This window comes from Hetaerina americana, unplaced genomic scaffold (genome assembly GCF_022747635.1).
Source record: "Hetaerina americana unplaced genomic scaffold, ioHetAmer1.1.p SCAF_121, whole genome shotgun sequence".
Classification (NCBI taxonomy): domain Eukaryota; kingdom Metazoa; phylum Arthropoda; class Insecta; order Odonata; family Calopterygidae; genus Hetaerina; species Hetaerina americana.
In genome coordinates this window covers 329,885-350,000 of record NW_027286304.1, presented here as the reverse complement: position 1 = coordinate 350,000, position 20,116 = coordinate 329,885, and the positions used below count along the sequence as shown (strand labels likewise).

Genomic DNA, 20,116 nt, shown 5'->3' with positions numbered 1-20,116 from the left:
GCTTGAATCTGTTGATTAAAAGAGGTGTTTTGTTCTCTCGGCAGGTTCAGGTGAAGATGGAGGCGATATTCACGGAGGATGAGGAGGGCGGGACGAGAGGATTGCCGGAAGAATGCCTGGAAATTGTTGAGCACAAGTTGGAAGAAGGCGGAGATGAGGTAAGGGACAACGTCAATGGATCCCCATGACACCCACTGCCACACACTACAGTAGGAGACCCCCTTGACCATTCGTCTACGTCTTCCAACTGCTCTAGAACACTCTACACATGTCTCCTCACACTAGAGTAACTGTCTATATACCAACTATTTAATTGACAGCAGAAACATTCAGTGGAGATGTCTATTAATGAATTTTAATGAAATGAAGTGGCATAAAACCACTTTGATTAGGTGGGGAAGACTCTTAGCTTTGCCCCAAAACCAGTCTCAGTGCTCTCTGAGCTGAGTAAACCTGTGTGCATCGATCAAGTCGAAAAAATTATGGAATCAACCCTCGAGCAACGTTGCACCATTAACCCTTATGCTAAACTGAATTAATCTCTTGATAGGAGAGTAATAAATTGATTCATGAAGCTTTGTAGACTCTTCTCTCTCCTGCTCACAAGTTTCGAGGTGGCTAAAGGCCTTAAGCAGGGCCGGGAAAAGGTCCTCCTACAATGATGCCAATGTGTCAAAAATAGTGTATTTATTTATTTTAAAACATTATTCATGTACAGCAATAGTGCCAATTTACAGTGTTATATATAACAAATATGAAATAGGACAAAAGATAATAACAGCATAACAATGAACAGTGAGAACCGAATCTGGACAGGGGGAAGAATTTAATTTGTTTAGAGGTGGGATGGGAGATTGGGTGGTGGAATCGTTGCATGATAAATAGAAAGGATGGAGAGTGTGAGGGGGAGTGAATTTAGAAGGGAGGAGAGGGGAAATAAAGGTATAGCGTTTGGCGTTAGATATCCAAGGGATAGGAGCAGAGATGGAGTAGGGAATGGGTGCGGATTGGTCAAGAATGCGCATAGAATGAATAGGTTTTACAGCCACGCTCATTGGTCATTCATGACAGAACATGTCAGGTGTGTATAGTGTACCTACCAGCTGCATCTGCTGTCGATACAACCCTTATTTCATTACAATTCGGAATAAATTTAGATGTATTGTTCGCCCATACGATTATAATGCTTGCCTGTGGAAGGTTCAAGATTATTTCCCTTCAAGAAAAGAGAATGTACTGTACTGTAGGTCAAGGGAAAATTGTTAAGTGGGTGTGGGTGGATTGAGTTTGTATCCTGTAGTTGAAGAAAGAAAGAGAGAGCAGTTCAGGGCAGTCAATAGTCGAGTTTAGGGTGTTGTGGAGGAGTTTAAAATCAACTTTAAGTCTGCGGTTTTAGGGGCTATAAATGGATAAAGAAGACAGAACAGCATTTTAAGGATCTAATGTATAAATGTAAGGACTCTGTGTTTGAATATTTTGGCAAAGAAGTGAGAGATACAATCGAGGGATTTTAAGATTAGTTCCTGGGATGAGTTGGACCAAATGGGGGAGCAATATGATATACTATGGGAAGGGCAATTGCGGAGAAGTACGTATGGAGTGATATTGGATCTTTAATGACTGTGAAGCAGTAGAGATGGCCTAGTAGGGACATTGCTTCAATTTTTACAGTCTGTATGTGGTCGGAGTACTTTAGTTTGTGGTCAGTTAAAATGCCCGAGGTCTCTAATGGTTGTTACTCTATTTAAGGGAATGAAATGGTAGAACTTCTGTGTAAAAATCCCTGTCGTATTTGAATCCATGCCTCTTCCGGGAATTACCATTGCGTAGGGGATGGTCAACTGTTCCGTCCCCAGTCCTGGAGGCGGCATTCTCAGGTCGAAGTGATCTACATTGCAATTTGGCCACTGTATATAGGAGACGCTGTCTGGCCGGGAGCTCTCTGATTGGCTCTTTCTTGGCGGCCAATGGGAATCAACCTTTTCCATGTGGAAGTCAAGGTTTAGCCATCCTCAGGGTTGAAATTGTTTGTGTTCTTCTCTTAATAGTCTCGGGAAATAAAATATTAGGATATTTGTCAGTTTGCTAATTAAATATGAGTTGTTTAAGTATAAGGAATGTAAAGATTTGAATCTTATCACATGTTTGTGACAGAAATATTTATTCTTTAATATGAGTTCCTGATACTTTATACTATAGTTCAAGTAAGTAGGCGTTCTTTTTTTAAACCTACGAGGGTGGTTCAATAAGTACCCGTGTTAGAAATTTTTTCACAAATATTTCATTTTATTTTTCAACATTGTCCCCTTTATTAAAAGGATACACTTCTCCCAACGCTCTGGCCATTTTTTCAACCCCACCAAAAAATAGGATTTGTCAGACTCTCTCCAAAATACGACTCTGTCTCGGAGATAACTTCCGAGTTTGAGCTAAATTTTAATTCCCACGAGCCATTTCTTCATGTTAGGGAATAAGATAAGGTCGCAGGCAGCCAGATCGGGGGAATACGGGAGGTGTACAGCAGCAATTCATCACGTAGTTCATGCAGTTTGGCGGGAACAACTCCGGGATCAGCTTGTTGTCCACATCAGGGGTTTTTTTTCAGAGCAAGAGTCATGATGGTTCCCGGTGTAACTTTATGGAATCATTCCAAAGAGAATGACCTCCCATACTCCCCCCTGCCAAACTTACCACTTCTCGATACCTGCCCTAATGAGGGTAACAGACCCCTTTACATCCCCCACACCCTCCTTTGACCTCAGAGATACGTAAAACGTTTTGTATAATTGTCTGTGAACTGTCAAAACCTACCCACTTCCCTCAGCCATTGAGAGGGATGCTCCTCATAGGATGCCTCATGTTTTCTACCATTTGATTTGCCAGTCATTTTGAGTCAAATACATGACAAATACATGAGTTCATGATGTTTATCGTCTTTGGCAGTGATCGGACGTCCGCTGTGTGTTTCATCCACCAATTATGGCTTTCCCAGTCTCGTAACCATGAAATTTTACTACCCATCGATTTAGAGTGGACCTATCAACAGCATTGTCACCATAAACAGCCTTTGAACGACGTTTTTAATCTCAGTAGGAGTCACTTTTTAATAGTCACGCTGTTTATACTTGGGATTCTTGACATATAGCCCACACTAGAACACGTCTCCATACTTTACCCGCTTCTACAAAATACTACACTGGATGATTAATGTAATGACCTCAGACCTAAGCGTGTGGGTTGAGGGGGAATGTTACAGGGTTCGTCCGGAAAATAAGTGTACTGAGCTCAGGAAAAAAAATTTATTGCACTTTTACATAATTTAAGCTAATATTCCTCAAAATAGGACCCTTTGTGAGTCGATAGACTTGTTCCAGCGGCGTTCCCATTCCTGGAACGCTCCCGCGAAGGCATCATCGGGAACCTCTCAAACACTCGTCGTCGACCTCTTCTCTGCCCTCCACGAACATCTTGTGCCACCGAAAGATCATGTTTCTGGACATGGCTGACTCCCCGTAAGCCTGGTTAATCATACCGACAGTTTCGGTAGACGATTTCCCAAGCTTTACCGCAAATTTGATGGAATAACGCTGCTCCAAAAACTTCGGCATCGCGTTCCATGACTTGAGTCGAGCGTGGAGGTTCGCTTTAACAGAGCTCCTCACTACACCACAGCTCAGAGCCGACTGCCTTTTTCAGCGTCGCTTGTCAACATACCCCCCTCCAATCGCAGCCCGTCAGAGCGGTGCTGGGCGCGCCTGGAGCGGCGGGAAAAAATCAGTACACTTATTTTCCGGACGAACCCTGTACTTCCACATACCCAGACCAGGAGTGCTTCTGAAGTTCATTTTGTTTGTATAGCCTACAAGAATGTGTTCCTTAGTTTTCACCCTACCCTCATTTTTGTTATCGGGAGCAGTTAAATTCGTTTCCAATGACTTCCTAAGTGAGCTGTTTCAATGTGTGAACCAGAGAAAGTCTGGAATGTCACGTTGACTCATGTACTCCAACTCCCCTGCTTATTAAATGACTGTCTGTCCATCCTGCCAGGCCCCCGTGGAGTGGACTGGGGGCTCCCAGGGACTCGTTGATGATGCGTCTGGTGCCAGCGATGGTGAGTGGTCTGAAGGCCAGGTCGAACAGCCAGCAGGGGAGGCCTCCTCTGAAGCACAAGGTAAGCAACCGTCCTCTGGGGCATAATACGCTAATTTCAGAATGCATTATATATATATATATATATATATATATATATATATATATATATATATATATATATATATATATATATATATATATATATATTTGTATGTATATATATACATTTGTATTTATATATGTATGTATATATATATACATTTGTATGTATGTATATATAAATAAATAAATAAATATGTATATATATATATATATATATATATATATATTTGTATGTATATATATATATATATTTATATTTATATATATATATATATAGTACAATAAACAGTAACACACAATATAGAAACACAAAAAAAGGAACACTCACACGTATTTTCTTGATATTTCGACGGAAACAATCCGTCTTCCTCTGAAGATATAGAAGTAATGACTGCTGGAATTGTTGAGGTGAGGGGTGCGAGAGAAAGGGAAGGAGGCCAGGGGAAGGGGAGAACGGGAGGCGAAGGAGGGGTGAAAGGAATGGTTTGGGAGAGGAAAGGGAGAGGGAAGGGGTGGAATTGACACAAAATCGGAAAATAGAACAAAATGCTCACCGCAACTATTGCAACATACGAGACTCATGTTTCAACCCACAAAGTATTGATAAAGACCACGTAGGTCAAAACAAAGGCCACGTACACCAAAACTCATTCGGAAAAACACAGTGTCCACCCCCCGATATGCTTTGCTTCCACAAAGTAACAATCTTAGGACACTGCCATCAGTGAACGACAATGAGGCCCGGATGCTGATAGGCCATACAGATATAAATGAATGCCATTTCAAGAGTTTTTAATTCTATAGGGTTATCGGATGTGGGAAGGGACGCTAGGACGGAAACATTGTAACACTTGTTGAAAGGGGTATTATGATGGGAAGCATGTTTAGGGATGGGGAGACACGCGGACGGGGAGGAGGGATTGCACGAGACGCGGTGGTTATTAATCCTAATGTTAAGTGGTGTGGAACATTGGCCTATGTAAAAGGACGGGCAGAGTTTACAGGTAAGAAGATAAACAACATTCTTGGAAGTGCAAGAGGAATAGGGGAAGGGCGGGAGAGAGTTAAATGGTGGGATGGAGTGGGGTGGAGTGATGAAAATAGGGCAGGTTTTGCATCTTGCTCGATGGCATGGAGTGGGTATATATATTAGTGGGATTATATATATATATATATATATATATATATATATATATGGGTAGAGCGTTGGACTGCTGACCGGAGGGTCCCGGGTTCGATTCCCGGGTAAGGCACTCTGGGCACCTGCGGCTCCACCCAAGCTAAAGTGATTTTTCGGGTACCAGGTCTTCCTGGGAAACCATATCCGGCACAGGGAAAGGAACTGGACTACCGCGGGTCGTAGTAGTCCAGTGGGTAGAGCGTTGGACTGCTGATCAGAGGGTCCCGGGTTCGATTCCCGGGCAAGGCACTCTGGGCACCTTCAGCTCCACCCTAGCTAAAGTGATTTTTCGGGTACCAGGTCTTCCTGGGAAACCATAACCGGCACAGGGAAAGGAACTGGCCCCCTCTACCCTGATATGTGAATTTCATAGCCGAATAGGGCTTAGTACTGGGTGAACTCTACCATCACCTACTAAACCGACCTTCGGGTTGATTACTGTGTTTATGGTTTATGTATATATATATTAATATATATACACATATAAATATATATATATATACACACACATATATATATATATATATATACGTACATACATATATATATATATATATATATATATATATATATATATACACATACATACATATATATATATACTAGGGTCATCCGGAAAGTAGTACCCGTTCGTGAAATAAAAAGACAAAAGTAAATATTAACAAACATAAAAAATTTTATTTGAAAGAGGATACTTTAAACTACTTCTCAACATAATCTCCAAGCAAATTAAGGCATTTGTCATAACGTGTGACAAGTTTCTGTATTCCTGCTGCATAGTCCTTCGCCGCCAGCTCATTGAGATACGCGAGGGACCCATCTTGCACAAATTTTTGCATAATGCAGATGGTGTTTAACAATTTCATGAACAATTGTTCGAGAAACATTGGGAAAATGCTCACAGATGTCATCAATTGTGACGCGCCGATCGTTCCTCACGAATTCGTCAACTGAGCTCACCAGTTGGTCTGTAATGACAGACGGTCTCTCCGAACGCTCATCGTCGTGTGTGTTCCCCCTCCCCATGTTGAAGTTGCGACACCACCGCCGAACAGACGACTCATCCATTACATTGTCTCCATACACCTCCTTTAATTGGCGATGAATATCACATGAGCGAACGTTTCTTGCATTGAGGAATTTAATCACTGCCCTCACTTCACAACTGGCGGCGTTCTCAATTTTTTTAAACATTGTAAACAATCACAGAAACAACACAGGCAATGCTAGCGTCACGCAACTTGGCTCAGAGAAGGCAGACAAACCACTGAAGCTATCTGACCTCGTCCAGCGGCTACTCGCGTCGTCAGCACTTCATGCGGCACGAACGGGTACTACTTTCCGGATGACCCTCGTGTGTGTGTATATATATATATATACATATATAGTACAATACACAGTAACACACAATATAGAAACACAAAAAAAGAAGAACACTCACACGTTATTTCTTGATATTTCAACGTAAACAATCCATCTTCATCTGAAGATTTAGAATATATATATATATATTTTCAGGGTGCTGTGCTTAAATCTTTGCAAACATGCATTTCCTCGCCATGAGATTTCCTTGCCGGGTTAGTGAGACCCTCCCCAGACTTCTCCGAAGCATTATACTTTGCCATAATATTGTAAGCAGTTGATCTGGGATACCACCAGAAGAAGAATCGATCTATTATTAAAAATAATTGAAACCCATAAAGGAAACCTTCAATATTAACGGCTCTTAGATTGTACTTTTCACTTGTGTATGTAACATCTCAAATATTATCAGGCAATTATTGCCAATAGTTGGTCGGTCTATAGTCCGTGTCATTGTCGCCTGATTGCATTTCTTCACGAATTTATTGTATGTACTAGGTTTTACAGGTTGTATTAATGAGAGCTCATTTTAATTTGCAGGGTATCAATATTCCAGTCTGGGTTGTATCCAGAAGATGGTGCACAACTTGTCTCGGGAATCGGGGCCAGTCTTTGAGCACCGACGCACTGACCAATTGTCATCCCCTACTCAAGTGGAACACGGTGACTCAAGATGCTCGGAATCTCAAGTTTTGAGTTGTGCCGAACCGAGTTTGAGTGTAGAGCCAACCCCCAGCGGTGCATCGCAAGACCCGGAGCCATCTGGTGCTTATTCTACAAAGGTTGTGTGCGATGACGATGGGGAATCGCGTTCGTTTGTGATGGAAGGACCAGATGGGGGGAGCACCGAAACGGCAGGGCCTAGTTCGACCAGAGTGCCGAGGGGGAAACAGAGGAATGGCACTTTCATGGGTGCACGTGTGTCCACTGATGGTGCTTCGTTGTTGGAACAGTTGTTTCAGTGTGACCAGTGCGGGAGTGAGTTCTTGACTAAGAAGGCGATTCAAAAGCATATGTCGCTGCATATCGGTGTTGGGTTCCTTGTGTGCGGTGTTTGTCAAATGAAGTTCAAGGATAGAGTTGAGTATGAGCGCCATGGTGTGTTACATCACGGCGTCCGAGTGGTTGGTTCGGAGCAGTTTCGTGATAAAAGCAATGATGGAAGCGTCACGGTGGCGTCCACTGCTGTGTCAGCATCGCCAATGGGCCAAATCGTTGAGCAGATCACGGGGGCGACGGCTGACAAGCCGTTCGTATGCCGAATTTGTTCCAAGGCTTTCGGTCGACGGGGTAACCTCAACGTGCATATGCACGGTCATACCGGTTGGAAACCGTATTCCTGCGATAAGTGTTCCTCTTCGTTCATTACGAGAAGCAGTCTTAATGCGCACATTCGAATTCACACGGGTGAGAAACCTTATATGTGCGAGATTTGCTCAAAGTCCTTCACGACTAGCAGTTACCATGCAGTTCACATGCGATTGCACAGTGGGGACAGGCCGCATGCATGCCATCTTTGTCCGAAAGCCTTCATCTCGAAGAATAAACTCACCTTACATATGTCAGTTCACACTCCCAATGACAAACCATATTCGTGCGAATTTTGCCCCAAAATATTTGCCCATAAACGTACGCTTATTTTGCACACGAGGATACACACGGGAGACAAATCGTATGCTTGCAATTTGTGCTCAAAGTCATTCACGAGGAAAAGTTATCTCACGAGTCACATAAAGTATCGCCACGGAAAAAAGCCCCACATGTGTTCGATTTGTTCGAAGCGGTTCCCTACGAAGACTTACCTCAATAGACACTTGAGTACGCACAAATGTGAAAGTGCCAGCGAGTTGGACGATTGTGAGGTGAGTCAGCCGTAGGAAAGCTACTGGCACAAACTCAAACGACATCAAGAGATAGTACGAGGTTGAGTCCCATTGGCACCCAGCCTGACCTAGAGATGATGGTAGTCGTTTGAAAAATATGGCTGTATTAGATAGTATCCAATCTACGAGGGAGGACACAAAAGTAACGGAAATTGGGCTACAGTGGGGACTGGGAGTGGAGGAAGTCTTTGTTCGCCCAGTCGTGACATCAGGCTCACGTCTCCTGCATCAGTAATCGCAGCACCGTCACCGTGACTGGATCGGTCCGTCCCTGAGAGCTGTTTCAGTACAACAACTTCCTTCATTTCAGTAAAAACGTGATGGCGGATTATCTAGAACAAGGCGCTGCCGTGAAATTTTGTTTCCTTTTGGTGAAATCGGCTGCAGAAACTATTGTAATGCTCAAGACTGCTTATGGGGAAGCTGCCCTAAACAAAACCAGAGTCTATGCGTGGTTTACATGTTTTAAAAATGGTGAAATGTCAATTGAAATTGCCAACCCCATTCAGGCCGCCCTTCTACATCAAGAACTGACGAAAACTTCGACAAAATCAATGCCCTCATTAGTGAAGACTGTTGCAGAGCCATTGATCAACTCTGTGAGATGTCTGGGGTGTCATGGAGTTCAATTCAGAGGATTCTAGAGCAGATCTTTGGCACACAGGCGGCTGGTTTTTCCATCATTACAGTGCGCCGGCTCATATCACCTTCTCCGTGATGCATTCTTTCATAAAAAAGGGCATGACATCGATTGCCAACCCGCCATACTCACCGGATTCAGCTCCCTGTGACTTCTTTTCGTTCCCCAGACTCAAAAGGGACATGAAAGGAAGCATCCTGTGACTTCTTTTTGTTCCCCAGACTCAAAAGGGACATGAAAGGAAAGCATCCTATGATTTCTTTTCGTTCCCCAGACTCAAAAGGGACATAAAAGGAAAGCGTCCTATGACTTCTTTTCATTCCCCAGACTCAAAAGGGCCATGAAAGGAAAGCATCCTATGACTTCTTTTCATTCCCCAGACTTAAAAGGGACATGAAAGGAAAGCATCCTATGATTTATTTTCGTTCCCCAGACTCAAAAGGGACATGAAAGGAAAGCGTCCTGTGACTTCTTTTCGTTCCCCAGACTCAAAAAAGGGACATGAAAGGAAAGCATCCTATGACTTCTTTTCGTTCCCCAGACTCAAAAGGGACATGAAAGGAAAGCATCCTATCATCCTATGACTTCTTTTCATTCCCCAGACTCAAAAGGGACATGAAAAGAAAGCATCCTATGACTTCTTTTCGTTCCCCAGACTCAAAAGGGACATAAAAGGAAAGCGTCCTATGACTTCTTTTCATTCCCCAGACTCAAAAAAGGGACATGAAAGGAAAGCGTCCTGTGACCTCTTTTCATTCCCCAGACTCAAAATGGACATGAAAGGAAAGCATCCTGTGACTTCTTTTCATTCCCCAGACTCAAAAAAGGGACATGAATGGAAAGTGTCCTGTGACTTCTTTTTGTTCCCCAGACTCAAAAGGGACATGAAAGGAAAGCGTCCTATGACTTCTTTTCATTCCCCAGACTCAAAAGGGACATGAAAAGAAAGTGTCCTATGACTTCTTTTCATTCCCCAGACTCAAAAAAGGGACATGAATGGAAAGTGTCCTGTGACTTCTTTTTGTTCCCCAGACTCAAAAAAGGGACATGAAAGGAAAGCATTGTGACACTGTGGAGGAGGAGGTGAAACAAAAATCGCTAGAAGACCTCTAAAGGACATCCCGATAAATGAGTTCCAGAAATGTTTCGGAACAATGGAAGCATTGTTTGGAGAAGTGCATTGTGGTCAACGGGGAATACTTTGAAAGGGAACTTAATTTAATGTAAATATATTGAGAACTGAAGAATCTATAACAATGTATTCAAAAGGGAGAGTAAGCTCCAAAGAAGTCGAAGACAATGTTTGCTCACAGTTGAGCAAAACCAGTGTCGTGAAGATGTTTCAATTGAGTGTTTAGCAAAGTTTCACAGCAACAAAGCAGAATTTTAACACCGTTTCATTACCATGGATGAAACATGGGTCCATTACTTCACACCCGAGTCAAAAGAACAATCAAAACAATGGATTCAAAGGGGGAAAACCGACTCCAAAGAAGGCGAAGACTGTTTCATCTGTAGGCAAAGTCATTGCGTCAATTTTCTGGGATACACGTGGGATAATTTTCATTGATTTTTCTTGGAAAAAGGAAAACTATCAAAGGTGAGTATTATGCAAACCTATTGCAATGTTTGAGCGAAGAAATCAAGCAAAAGCGGCCACATTTGGCTAAGAAGAAAGTTTTGTTTCACCAAGACAATGCACCTACTCACAAATCCGTTATCACGAAGACCAAAATTCACGAATTAAATTTTGATTGCAACCATATGCACCCTATTCGCCAAACTTAACCCTCCCCCGAATTATTTTCCGTTCGCCAACTTCAAAAAAATTGTCTCTGTTTGTCAATGATTCTCCAACCATGAAGAAATGATGTCAAGTGCACAGAATGGCTATTTTGAGGAGCAAGACACTTCTTATTATATACGAAAGGGTATCGAACTTATTGCACATTGCTGGGAAAAGTGTGTATTGAGCTTAAGGGTGATTATATCAAAGAATATAATACATTTTTTTTCCCAAAAATTTTCGTCCTCTCTCTTTGTTGGGTCGGGTACTTCTGGGATCACCCTCGTAACTGGTGCCACTCACACCATTCGTGTGCAGATAGCAAAATTGAAAACCAACACAGAAACTCATTAGAAGAATGTCTATAAACCTTCTATTCCAATGCTCGTGCCTGTAATTACAAGTTAAACCTTCTATACGAGGTCTGTTCTCAAGAAAAATATTACACTGTTTAAATATATACTTGATTTCATCAGTTACCGTTTAATCATACTTGTATCGCCTTGAAAATATAGCCGTTGGCTACCGTTATCACACCCAGAATGTTATTCCAAGCTTACCAATGCCGCCTGGAACATTTTCTTTCAGTATAACCTTTTAAGACTGCTTTGGTACAATTTTGTTGATGTCTTAGTCAGTATTTTCAAGTCAGCGTCGTTTTCTGGTCGACCACAACTTTTGGGGAAATAGGAACTGATCTGCAGGAGCAAACAGTGTGTCCAAAGGGAAAATGTTTTGAAGGAAATAAAGTTCTATTTTATTCGGTGTAGTATTGATTGGATTGTGCAAGTTTCGATACCTATATAATATCATTCCTGAGGCCATCAGTGTTGTATCTGTTGCGTTGAAGCAGTTGTAAACATCCCAGTGGTCAGTCAACACATGTTCTTGCGTTGTTCCTGCTTCTACGTGCTCGGTTCGAAGTTGTGTTCATTCCTCATTGTTTAAACATGTGTGCGAATAAAATAGTATCTTCAGCAAGTGGATTAAATCACAATTTTTATAAAATTGCATACCCAACTCCTGGAAGTACGACAGTGGTTCTATAAGTACCCGTGTTAGAAATGAAGAAAGTATTTTTTCAAAAATATATTTTTAATTTTTTCAATATAGTCCCCTTTTAGAAAGATACACTTCTCCCAACGTCCCAGCAATTTTTTTAAACCCTCCGGAAAATAGGATTTGTCGAACTCTCTCCAAAATACGACTCTGTCTCTTGGCGATAACTTCCTCGTTTGAGCTGAATTTTGTTCCCACGAGCCATTTCCCTCATTTTAGGGAATAAGAAAAAGTCACAGGCAGCCAGATCAGGAGAATACGGGGGGTGCAGCAGCAATTCATAACGTAGTTCATGCAGTTTGGTGGCGACAACTCCGGTTGTCCACCGTGAGCAATCGCGGCACCCATCGGGCTGACAATTTTTTCATCGCCAACTTATCATGTAATAAAGTATTAATTGCCGTTCCGGTCGACACACCTCCCACGGCCTCTGTTACTTCGCGCACTTTCGTTCGTCGATCAGCGAGAAACATGGCGTGGACTTTTTGAATGATTTCCGGAATGGTAACCACGTCTGCCGTCTGGCGTCCTGATCGCTCCTCATCAAAAACAAATGTTCGCCCACGTTTAAATTTTTCAAACCAACATCTAACTGTGGTCATAGATGGCCTGAAGTGTCCCCATCCAACAGCATCCAACTTTGCTTTCATCTCCTCGCATTTCTTCCCATCCAAAATAAAACAAAAAGCAAATTACCGAACGATACTGCTCTTTCTCCATCTTAGCAAAAATCACGAAAAACACGTCCTACTCAAATGCCTGCCAAATCCAAACTAACCTTTAAATCAGTCTGAAATTTGTTCCACCGTCGCTTGATAGATGGCAGCACACAATGATAACATAAACTTCCCTCAGGAATGGCCTTTGTCGTCAAACACGGGTACTTATTGAACTGCCCTCGTACATCAAATACGTTTGTTATTACACAGAATGAATGTTTCCCTGGCAGACGTAAGATTGAGTGGCTTCAAGTAGTTCACATTTCGATCACTAGTGCTATGCTAATATTTCGCTAATATCATAGTCATACAAATTTTTGCTCTATCCTGTCTTCTTGCATAAATGTATGAAACAAAATCGAGATAGTTTCTTCATAAAAGGCTGATGTACATTAGTAACTGCTCCAGAATGGGAAATGTCTTTAATCCCACGCTTAGAGATGCTATGTACTGTATAAAATAAAACGAAATTGTATAAATTCAGTATTCCACATTGGAGAAATTGAAAATTGCACGGGACGTGATAGAAATGTTGGAAATTGCGGGAAAATGTACATTGCGATGACATGAGTATGTGCTTTTGACTTTATTTGTGACCCAGAATCCATTCGACATTAACAGCTCTCTGGGACAGCATTTTTATTCAATTCTACAATTATTGTACACTGACATTCTGTCATAAAATTTTTCTTTGCCATTACTACAATTACTTCCAATTTGATTCCATATCATTTAATTGTTCATTGCCTCATCTTCAGTGTTGTAATTATATAAGTAGAAGCTTATTTATTTCCTTTATAACCACAATATGGGTTGCGGTAGTCCAGGGGGTTGAGCATTGGACTGCTGACCGGAGGGTCCCGGGTTCAATTCCTGGGCAAGCCTCTTTGAGCAGCTCCACCCAAGCTAAGTGATTTTTCAGGTACCAGATCTTCCAGGGAAACCATAACCAGGCTCAGGGAAAGGAGGAACTGGCCCCTCTACCCTGATTTGTGAATTTCACACGCCATCGGGTTTCGTACTGGGTAAAGAACTGTACCATCACCCATACCAAACTGACCTTCGGGTTGATTACTGCGTTTATGGTTTTTTTATGACTGCAATGTTTTTTATTTATTTTACAAATACACAAAGGTTCTTGGTGGTAAGTGGTCACTATAATGAAGTATTATTTAATATAGGAAGCATTACTCAGTGGTATAACTGTTATGCTAATTTTCATCCAAAGTAGTAATACAAAAGTATTATTAAACAATTGATGTATTAATATGATTGGGAACAATAAAAGTTAATTTACCAGCTATCGTCATTTTATTCTTTGTCATAGAAGTCATTAGATGTTTTCTTGATGGATCAGGAATATGTCAGCAGGAGAGTTTAAAAGGAACTGACCGACTTTTTTGAAAAAAAATTGATTTCTTTTCACCCTTCTACGTTCGGGGGTCAAACACTTAAATACGATGTATTAGAAAACTATCCGAGCTCCATTGTTCATATCTCTCCCCATTGGTGCGAATCTTCATGGTCATCCGGGCCGTGACATCCTTCGAAGTAGTTTTGGCCCATTTGATTGAAATAAACGCTCCCAGCGGTGCTTCCACATCTTAAAGCAGTCCTCGAGCGCAGATTTTGGAATTACCTTCAGCTCGCGCATCGCATTACTCTGAATCGTCTCAAACCACTTTCCTTTGAGCGCCATTTTCAATTTTGGTAGCATCCAAAAGTCAAAGTGAGCTATGTCGGGACTGTACGGAGGTTGGCGAAGCTGTACAGTCTCCAGTGTTTTGCCAAAAATTGCTGCACAGGGTTCGATGAATGCTCTTGGCGCGTTATCGTAGTGAAGAAGCCAGTCCAGACCGCTTGACCAGAGACACGCGGTCATTTTCTTCTCACGGGATCACGGCAATCTTTTCAGAACTTCGAAAAAATATTCTTTGTTGATCGTCTGACCTCTCTGAGCAAATCTGTAGTGCACAACTCCCTCACAATCAGAAAAATAGTAATTAAAAACGTAGGTCGGATACTTTTTGGACACACCTTGGTCTGTATTTCCAGTCCCATATGACGAAGCCTGAATTTTCAGGTTAGAAGGCACGAAAAATACTTTGAATGGAAAGAAACCCGTCAATGTGTGTTCCTGTTAACTCATCAAGGAAAAATATTGAATCGCCGTATTTTCCGTTTGATAACGCGCACCCAGAACTTCGTAGTTATCATGAATTTGTATAGAGCCCACGTATGTGTATATATACGGATATACATGGGTCGCGGTAGTCCAGGGGGTAAAGCATTGGACCACTGACCGGAGAGCCCTGGGTTCCATTCCCGGGCAAGGCACTCTGGGCACCTGCAGCTCCACCCAAGATAAAGTGATTTTTCGGATACCAAATCTTCCTGGGAAACCAATTCCAGCACAGGGAAAGGAACCCTGCCCTGATGTGTAAATTTCACACGACATATATATATACATATATATATATATCCCAGGTTTCCCAGGAAGATCTGGTATCCGAAATAAAGAAATATATTTATTTATTTATTATATATATATATATATTTACGTATTTATTATAAAGGACGAACACAATAAAATGGAAAGATTCGGTGTTCGAGTCCCGGTCAAGGAAATATTTTTAATCTTATGATCCGTTCGATTCCGCTTTCCCCACCTCTATTGTGTTCGTCCTTTATAGGTGTTCCTATCCGTTTTCCTTATATCTATTTCCATGTGAATGAAAATTTGTTCGCTGTATGGTGGGATTATGTGTTTGATATGTACACATATACATATGTACATATATATATATATGTATATATTAGCATTACTTCAATTTCTTCTGAAGAAGACGGAGTTGAATTCCGTCGAAATTATCAAGAAATAACGTGTGAGTGATCTGTTTATGTTTTCTCATATTGTTTACAGGGTTCGTCCGGAAAATAAGTGTACTGATTTTTTCCCGCCGCTCCAGGCGCGCCCAGCACCGCTCTGACGGGCTGCGATTAGAGGGGGGTATGTTGGCAAGCGACGCTGAAGAAGGCAGTCGGCTCCGAGCTGTGGTGTAGTGAGGAGCTCTGTTAACGCGAACCTCCACGCTCGACCCACGTCACGGAACGCGATGCCGAAGTTTTTGGAGCAGCGTTATTCCATCAAATTTGCGGTAAAGCTTGGGAAATCGTCTACCGAAACTGTCGGTATGATTAACCAGGCTTACGGGGAGTCAGCCATGTCCAGAAACATGATCTTTCGGTGGCACAAGATGTTCGTTGAGGGCGGTCGACGACGAACCACGGCCTGGACGCCCATCAACGACACTCACCGACGAAAATGTGCGAAAAGTTCGCGATGTACTGAACTCTGATCGTCGTCTTAGTGTTCGGATGATAGCAGAGCAAGCTAATGTGCCAAAAACAATAGTGCACGAGTCGCCCGCGTCCGGCCAGCGATCAAAAACATCTGGCGGCTGAATCACGACAATGCGCCGTCTCACACTGCGCTTGTCGTGTCGGACTTCTTGGCCAATCACGGCGTGGCAACGCTGCCGCACCCGCCCTACAGCCCGGACTTGGCACCACCGGACTTCTTTCTGTTCCCGAAGATAAAGAGGAGTTTGAAAGAAACGCGATACGGGACTTTGGACGCCGTCAAAGAGGCCGTGACGACGTGTCTTCGAGAGGTTCCCGATGATGCCTTCGCGGGAGCGTTCCAGGAATGGGAACGCCGCTGGAACAAGTGTATGGACTCACAAGGGTCCTATTTTGAGGAATATTAGCTTAAGATATGTAAAAGTGTAATAAATTTTTTTTCCTGAGCTCAGTACACTTATTTTCCGGACGAACCCTGTATATACGTATATATATATATTGGACAGGAAATATATATATATATATATATATATATATATATATATATATATATATATATATATATATATATATATATATATATATATATATATATATATAACTCTTTTTGAAAGTCTCACAGACGTAAATAATAATGTATAACACTTAGCACTAGTGGACACAGACAAAAGAGACTCACTATTTTTCGAATTTTCGGTGGTCGTTGCCACCTTTATCAAGGAAGAGAAGGACAGAACTGAAGGGAATACGAGGGCTGGAGCGATGGATGGAAGGGGAAGGTTCCAGCCCTCGTATTCCCTTCAGTTCTGTCCCTCTCTTCCTTGATAAAGTCGTATTCCCTTCAGTTCTGTCCCTCTCTTCCTTGATAAAGGTGGCAACGACCACCGAAAATTCGAAAAGTAGTGAGTCTTTTTTTTTGTGTTTCTGTGTTTTTGTCTGTGTCCACTAGTGCTAAGTGTTAAACATTATATATATATATATATATATATATATATATATATATATATATATGTGTGTGTGTGTGTGTGTGGGCGTAAATATTATATATTCTCTGTAAAAATACGTCCATATCCATGCACAAATAGATGGTAAGTACCCAATGAATACATGAAATCATGATTGCCTGTGGCTGTATATACCAGAAGTATACAGGAGATTAGAACCAGGTGATTGAAATTAATTCCAAACGACAGAGGGATCAAAAAATTAACAATATTTACAAGCCAACACAATATGCCGCCTTATTGCTCCATCGCTATACTTAGTGAGTCGAAACTAGACATGGGTTTGTACTCACTTTTATTTGCTATATAAATTAACTTTCGGCAAATTAAATATAAAAAACAGATAGGAGAATGAACTAAATGGAAATTTTTTTGTTCTGTTTGCTTTACTTCGTTCTGTTAGGATCGGCGGTCAATTCGATTGATCTAGCTATCATATATGTTTAGGTACGTGTATATAATACGACGTACTCTACATATACGTGAAGTTTTATGTGTTATAGTAAAGAAGTACTACGTATTAGAATAAATGAATTATAGAAATTATGTACGTTTTTCTTTTTCTCGTGGATTTACGTGATAATATGACTAGCAGTAGCAGATCAGTATAAAATAGAAAGCTTCAAGACAGATTTATTTTTGCGAGACTGGGAAAATGCAGTAATTTACCGAGGTGGCTCTTGCACTTAAAAATGTTGGTTTTATGATGAGATACCTTACATAGAATGTCACTGGTATACGCAGTATTGAGTTTTATTAATTGCGTGATTACGTGAACAAATGTGATATAATCGACCATCATATTCAAGCACCATTGACTAAAGATATAAACCTTTGTATTTCATGTAGGCAGTAGAACATTCTGGGTCCAAATCACCGATTTTCAATTATTCTTAGCAGTTTTTGGTTCATACGTATCTTGAGCGATTGTTCCGGGCGATACTTAATGGGATCCCATTATAATTAACAATGAAGAATCGAAATAACTTCGCGTTACCATAGGTTTGCATTTCCACAGTCAACTTGTTTCACTAGCATTCAAACCATTGTTACGGTGTCGCGAAACTTTTTGATGATTAAAATTCTATCCTGTGGAAACTCCAAAGATATGAGGGTCATATTCAATAAATAGAGAGACATGCTATTATTATAAAAACTAATAATGAATCTTCGTTTTTCTCAAGCAATGCAAGCATATAGGATGTAGGAGAGATCTAGCGGCACACCTCATACTCCCAAGTTTCTCGATCGACTGCCACCTCAGGCTACAACCCACCTACATGACCTTCCGACCGCGGAATCCACGGCCGAATTGGCATAGGGAGGTTGGACGGTCCGAGACGGACGGTCAGCCGGATTCTCGAGCGTAGAGATGTACCGCCAAGTCACAACTTCTGACTGCTTTTATTAGTTTCAGATACAAGGTTTTTACATTTATATTTACAAATACTTGACCTTTACAAAGAGAATGTAGTACACATTATCAGTATGGAATACAATTAGTGCATTGGGTACATTCTAGTTACAGCATGTAAAGCCGCCATTACTGCCGCCAAGGCCTCGGCCTCATGAATTGGGAGCAAATTTTCAAATGGCCATATTTCCGTGATATCCGTCTTGTCCGGCTAAGACCGACATTAGGAAGTATGGTAAGCTCAAAATATAAACACACCACGAGATGAATCCCACCGCATTTTGGGATGTCCTGTAGTCTTATTTCGTTTGATGACCTGTATGATGCATTCTACCCATTTCAGGCTGCTTTGTGTTAAAGATAATTGCATCGATGTAGTATCAATCAAAACCCCTGGGTATTTTAGTGAGGTTACCAGTGTCATGATACTCTTTTTTTAGATTAAGATGTATGTCTGAATCCTTTGTGAGAAATTGGACTGGCTGGGGAGACCCCGGCGGGAAGAAGAATAGCCAGTCGTCCAAGAAGGCGATTATCAGCATATTAAATTTATGATACATCTCCTGTAACACCATCGTTGCATAATCGCCGGTGCGAGGGCATGACCCATTGGAAGCCGAAAATATTCGTTATTCACGAATATACCGTAGAAGTTCCTATGTACTATTTGGATAGGAATGTGCCAAAATGCATCGGTCAGGTCTAATTTTATAAGGAGGGAGCCGGCTGGGTTAGTTTTAAGAACCTTGGCGGCGTCATTGAGCGTAAACTTTGGTTTTCTATAATATGTTGTCCAATCGGATAGGTGTTGAATGATTCTGGTGCTCCCTGATGCCATTGGGATCGCGATCAGGGGATAAGCACAGTAATGCCTGGCCATCGTCAGCACCCCCTGGTTGCATCATCGTAAACGAGGATTGCCGTTTCTTTATGGGCTGTTAGTTGGCAACCTTGGGATGACTTCTGTTCCATTATTTCACGTCAAAACTTCAGTTCACCAAGAGGCATGTACACTTCGTATAATAAGGTGGCCATTTATTGTTTGAACATCGATAACACTAAGTGCTTAAGGCGCCTTGAACCTTTTAAAGCCAGCTTTCTTCAGAACATTTTGTCGTTTTTTCATAATTTGTGATGTTTACAGTGACTCGAAATTTGTCACAGCGAGGAAATGGAGTCAACTCGCGAACACTTTCATGCGATGATTTTTTTTACGATTTTCGACTTGGATTATCAAGACAGGAGTGCATCGATCAACTTACTTCCACTTTTGAAGATGCAGCCCCATTCTTTGCCACTGTGAAACGTTTGTACAACGAATTCCATCATGGCCGACGTTCGAGCAGCGACGAAAGTCGTGAACGTCGTCCGAAATCAGTTGCTATACCAGAAAACATTGATGCTGTGCAAGAACTAGTAAAGGAAGATCGTCATGTGACCTATCGTCAGATTGAGACATCCTTGGGGATTAGTATGACTAGCATCAATAAGATATTATTGAATACTTAGTTG

General features: G+C 41.6%; 1 protein-coding gene across 1 annotated transcript in view; it reads left to right on the top strand.

Moving 5' to 3' along the window:
- Window positions 1-9,372, top strand: part of LOC139685935 (zinc finger protein 697-like) — a 19,397-nt gene extending 10,025 nt beyond the window's left edge. Inside the window, exons 4-6 of the mRNA XM_071583071.1 lie at window positions 45-158; window positions 4,048-4,171; window positions 7,277-9,372. Of these exons, the coding sequence (XP_071439172.1) occupies window positions 45-158; window positions 4,048-4,171; window positions 7,277-8,613 (1,575 nt within the window). The 3' untranslated portion in view covers window positions 8,614-9,372. The remainder of the gene's footprint in view (window positions 1-44; window positions 159-4,047; window positions 4,172-7,276) is intronic.
- The last annotated feature ends 10,744 nt before the right edge of the window (window positions 9,373-20,116 follow it).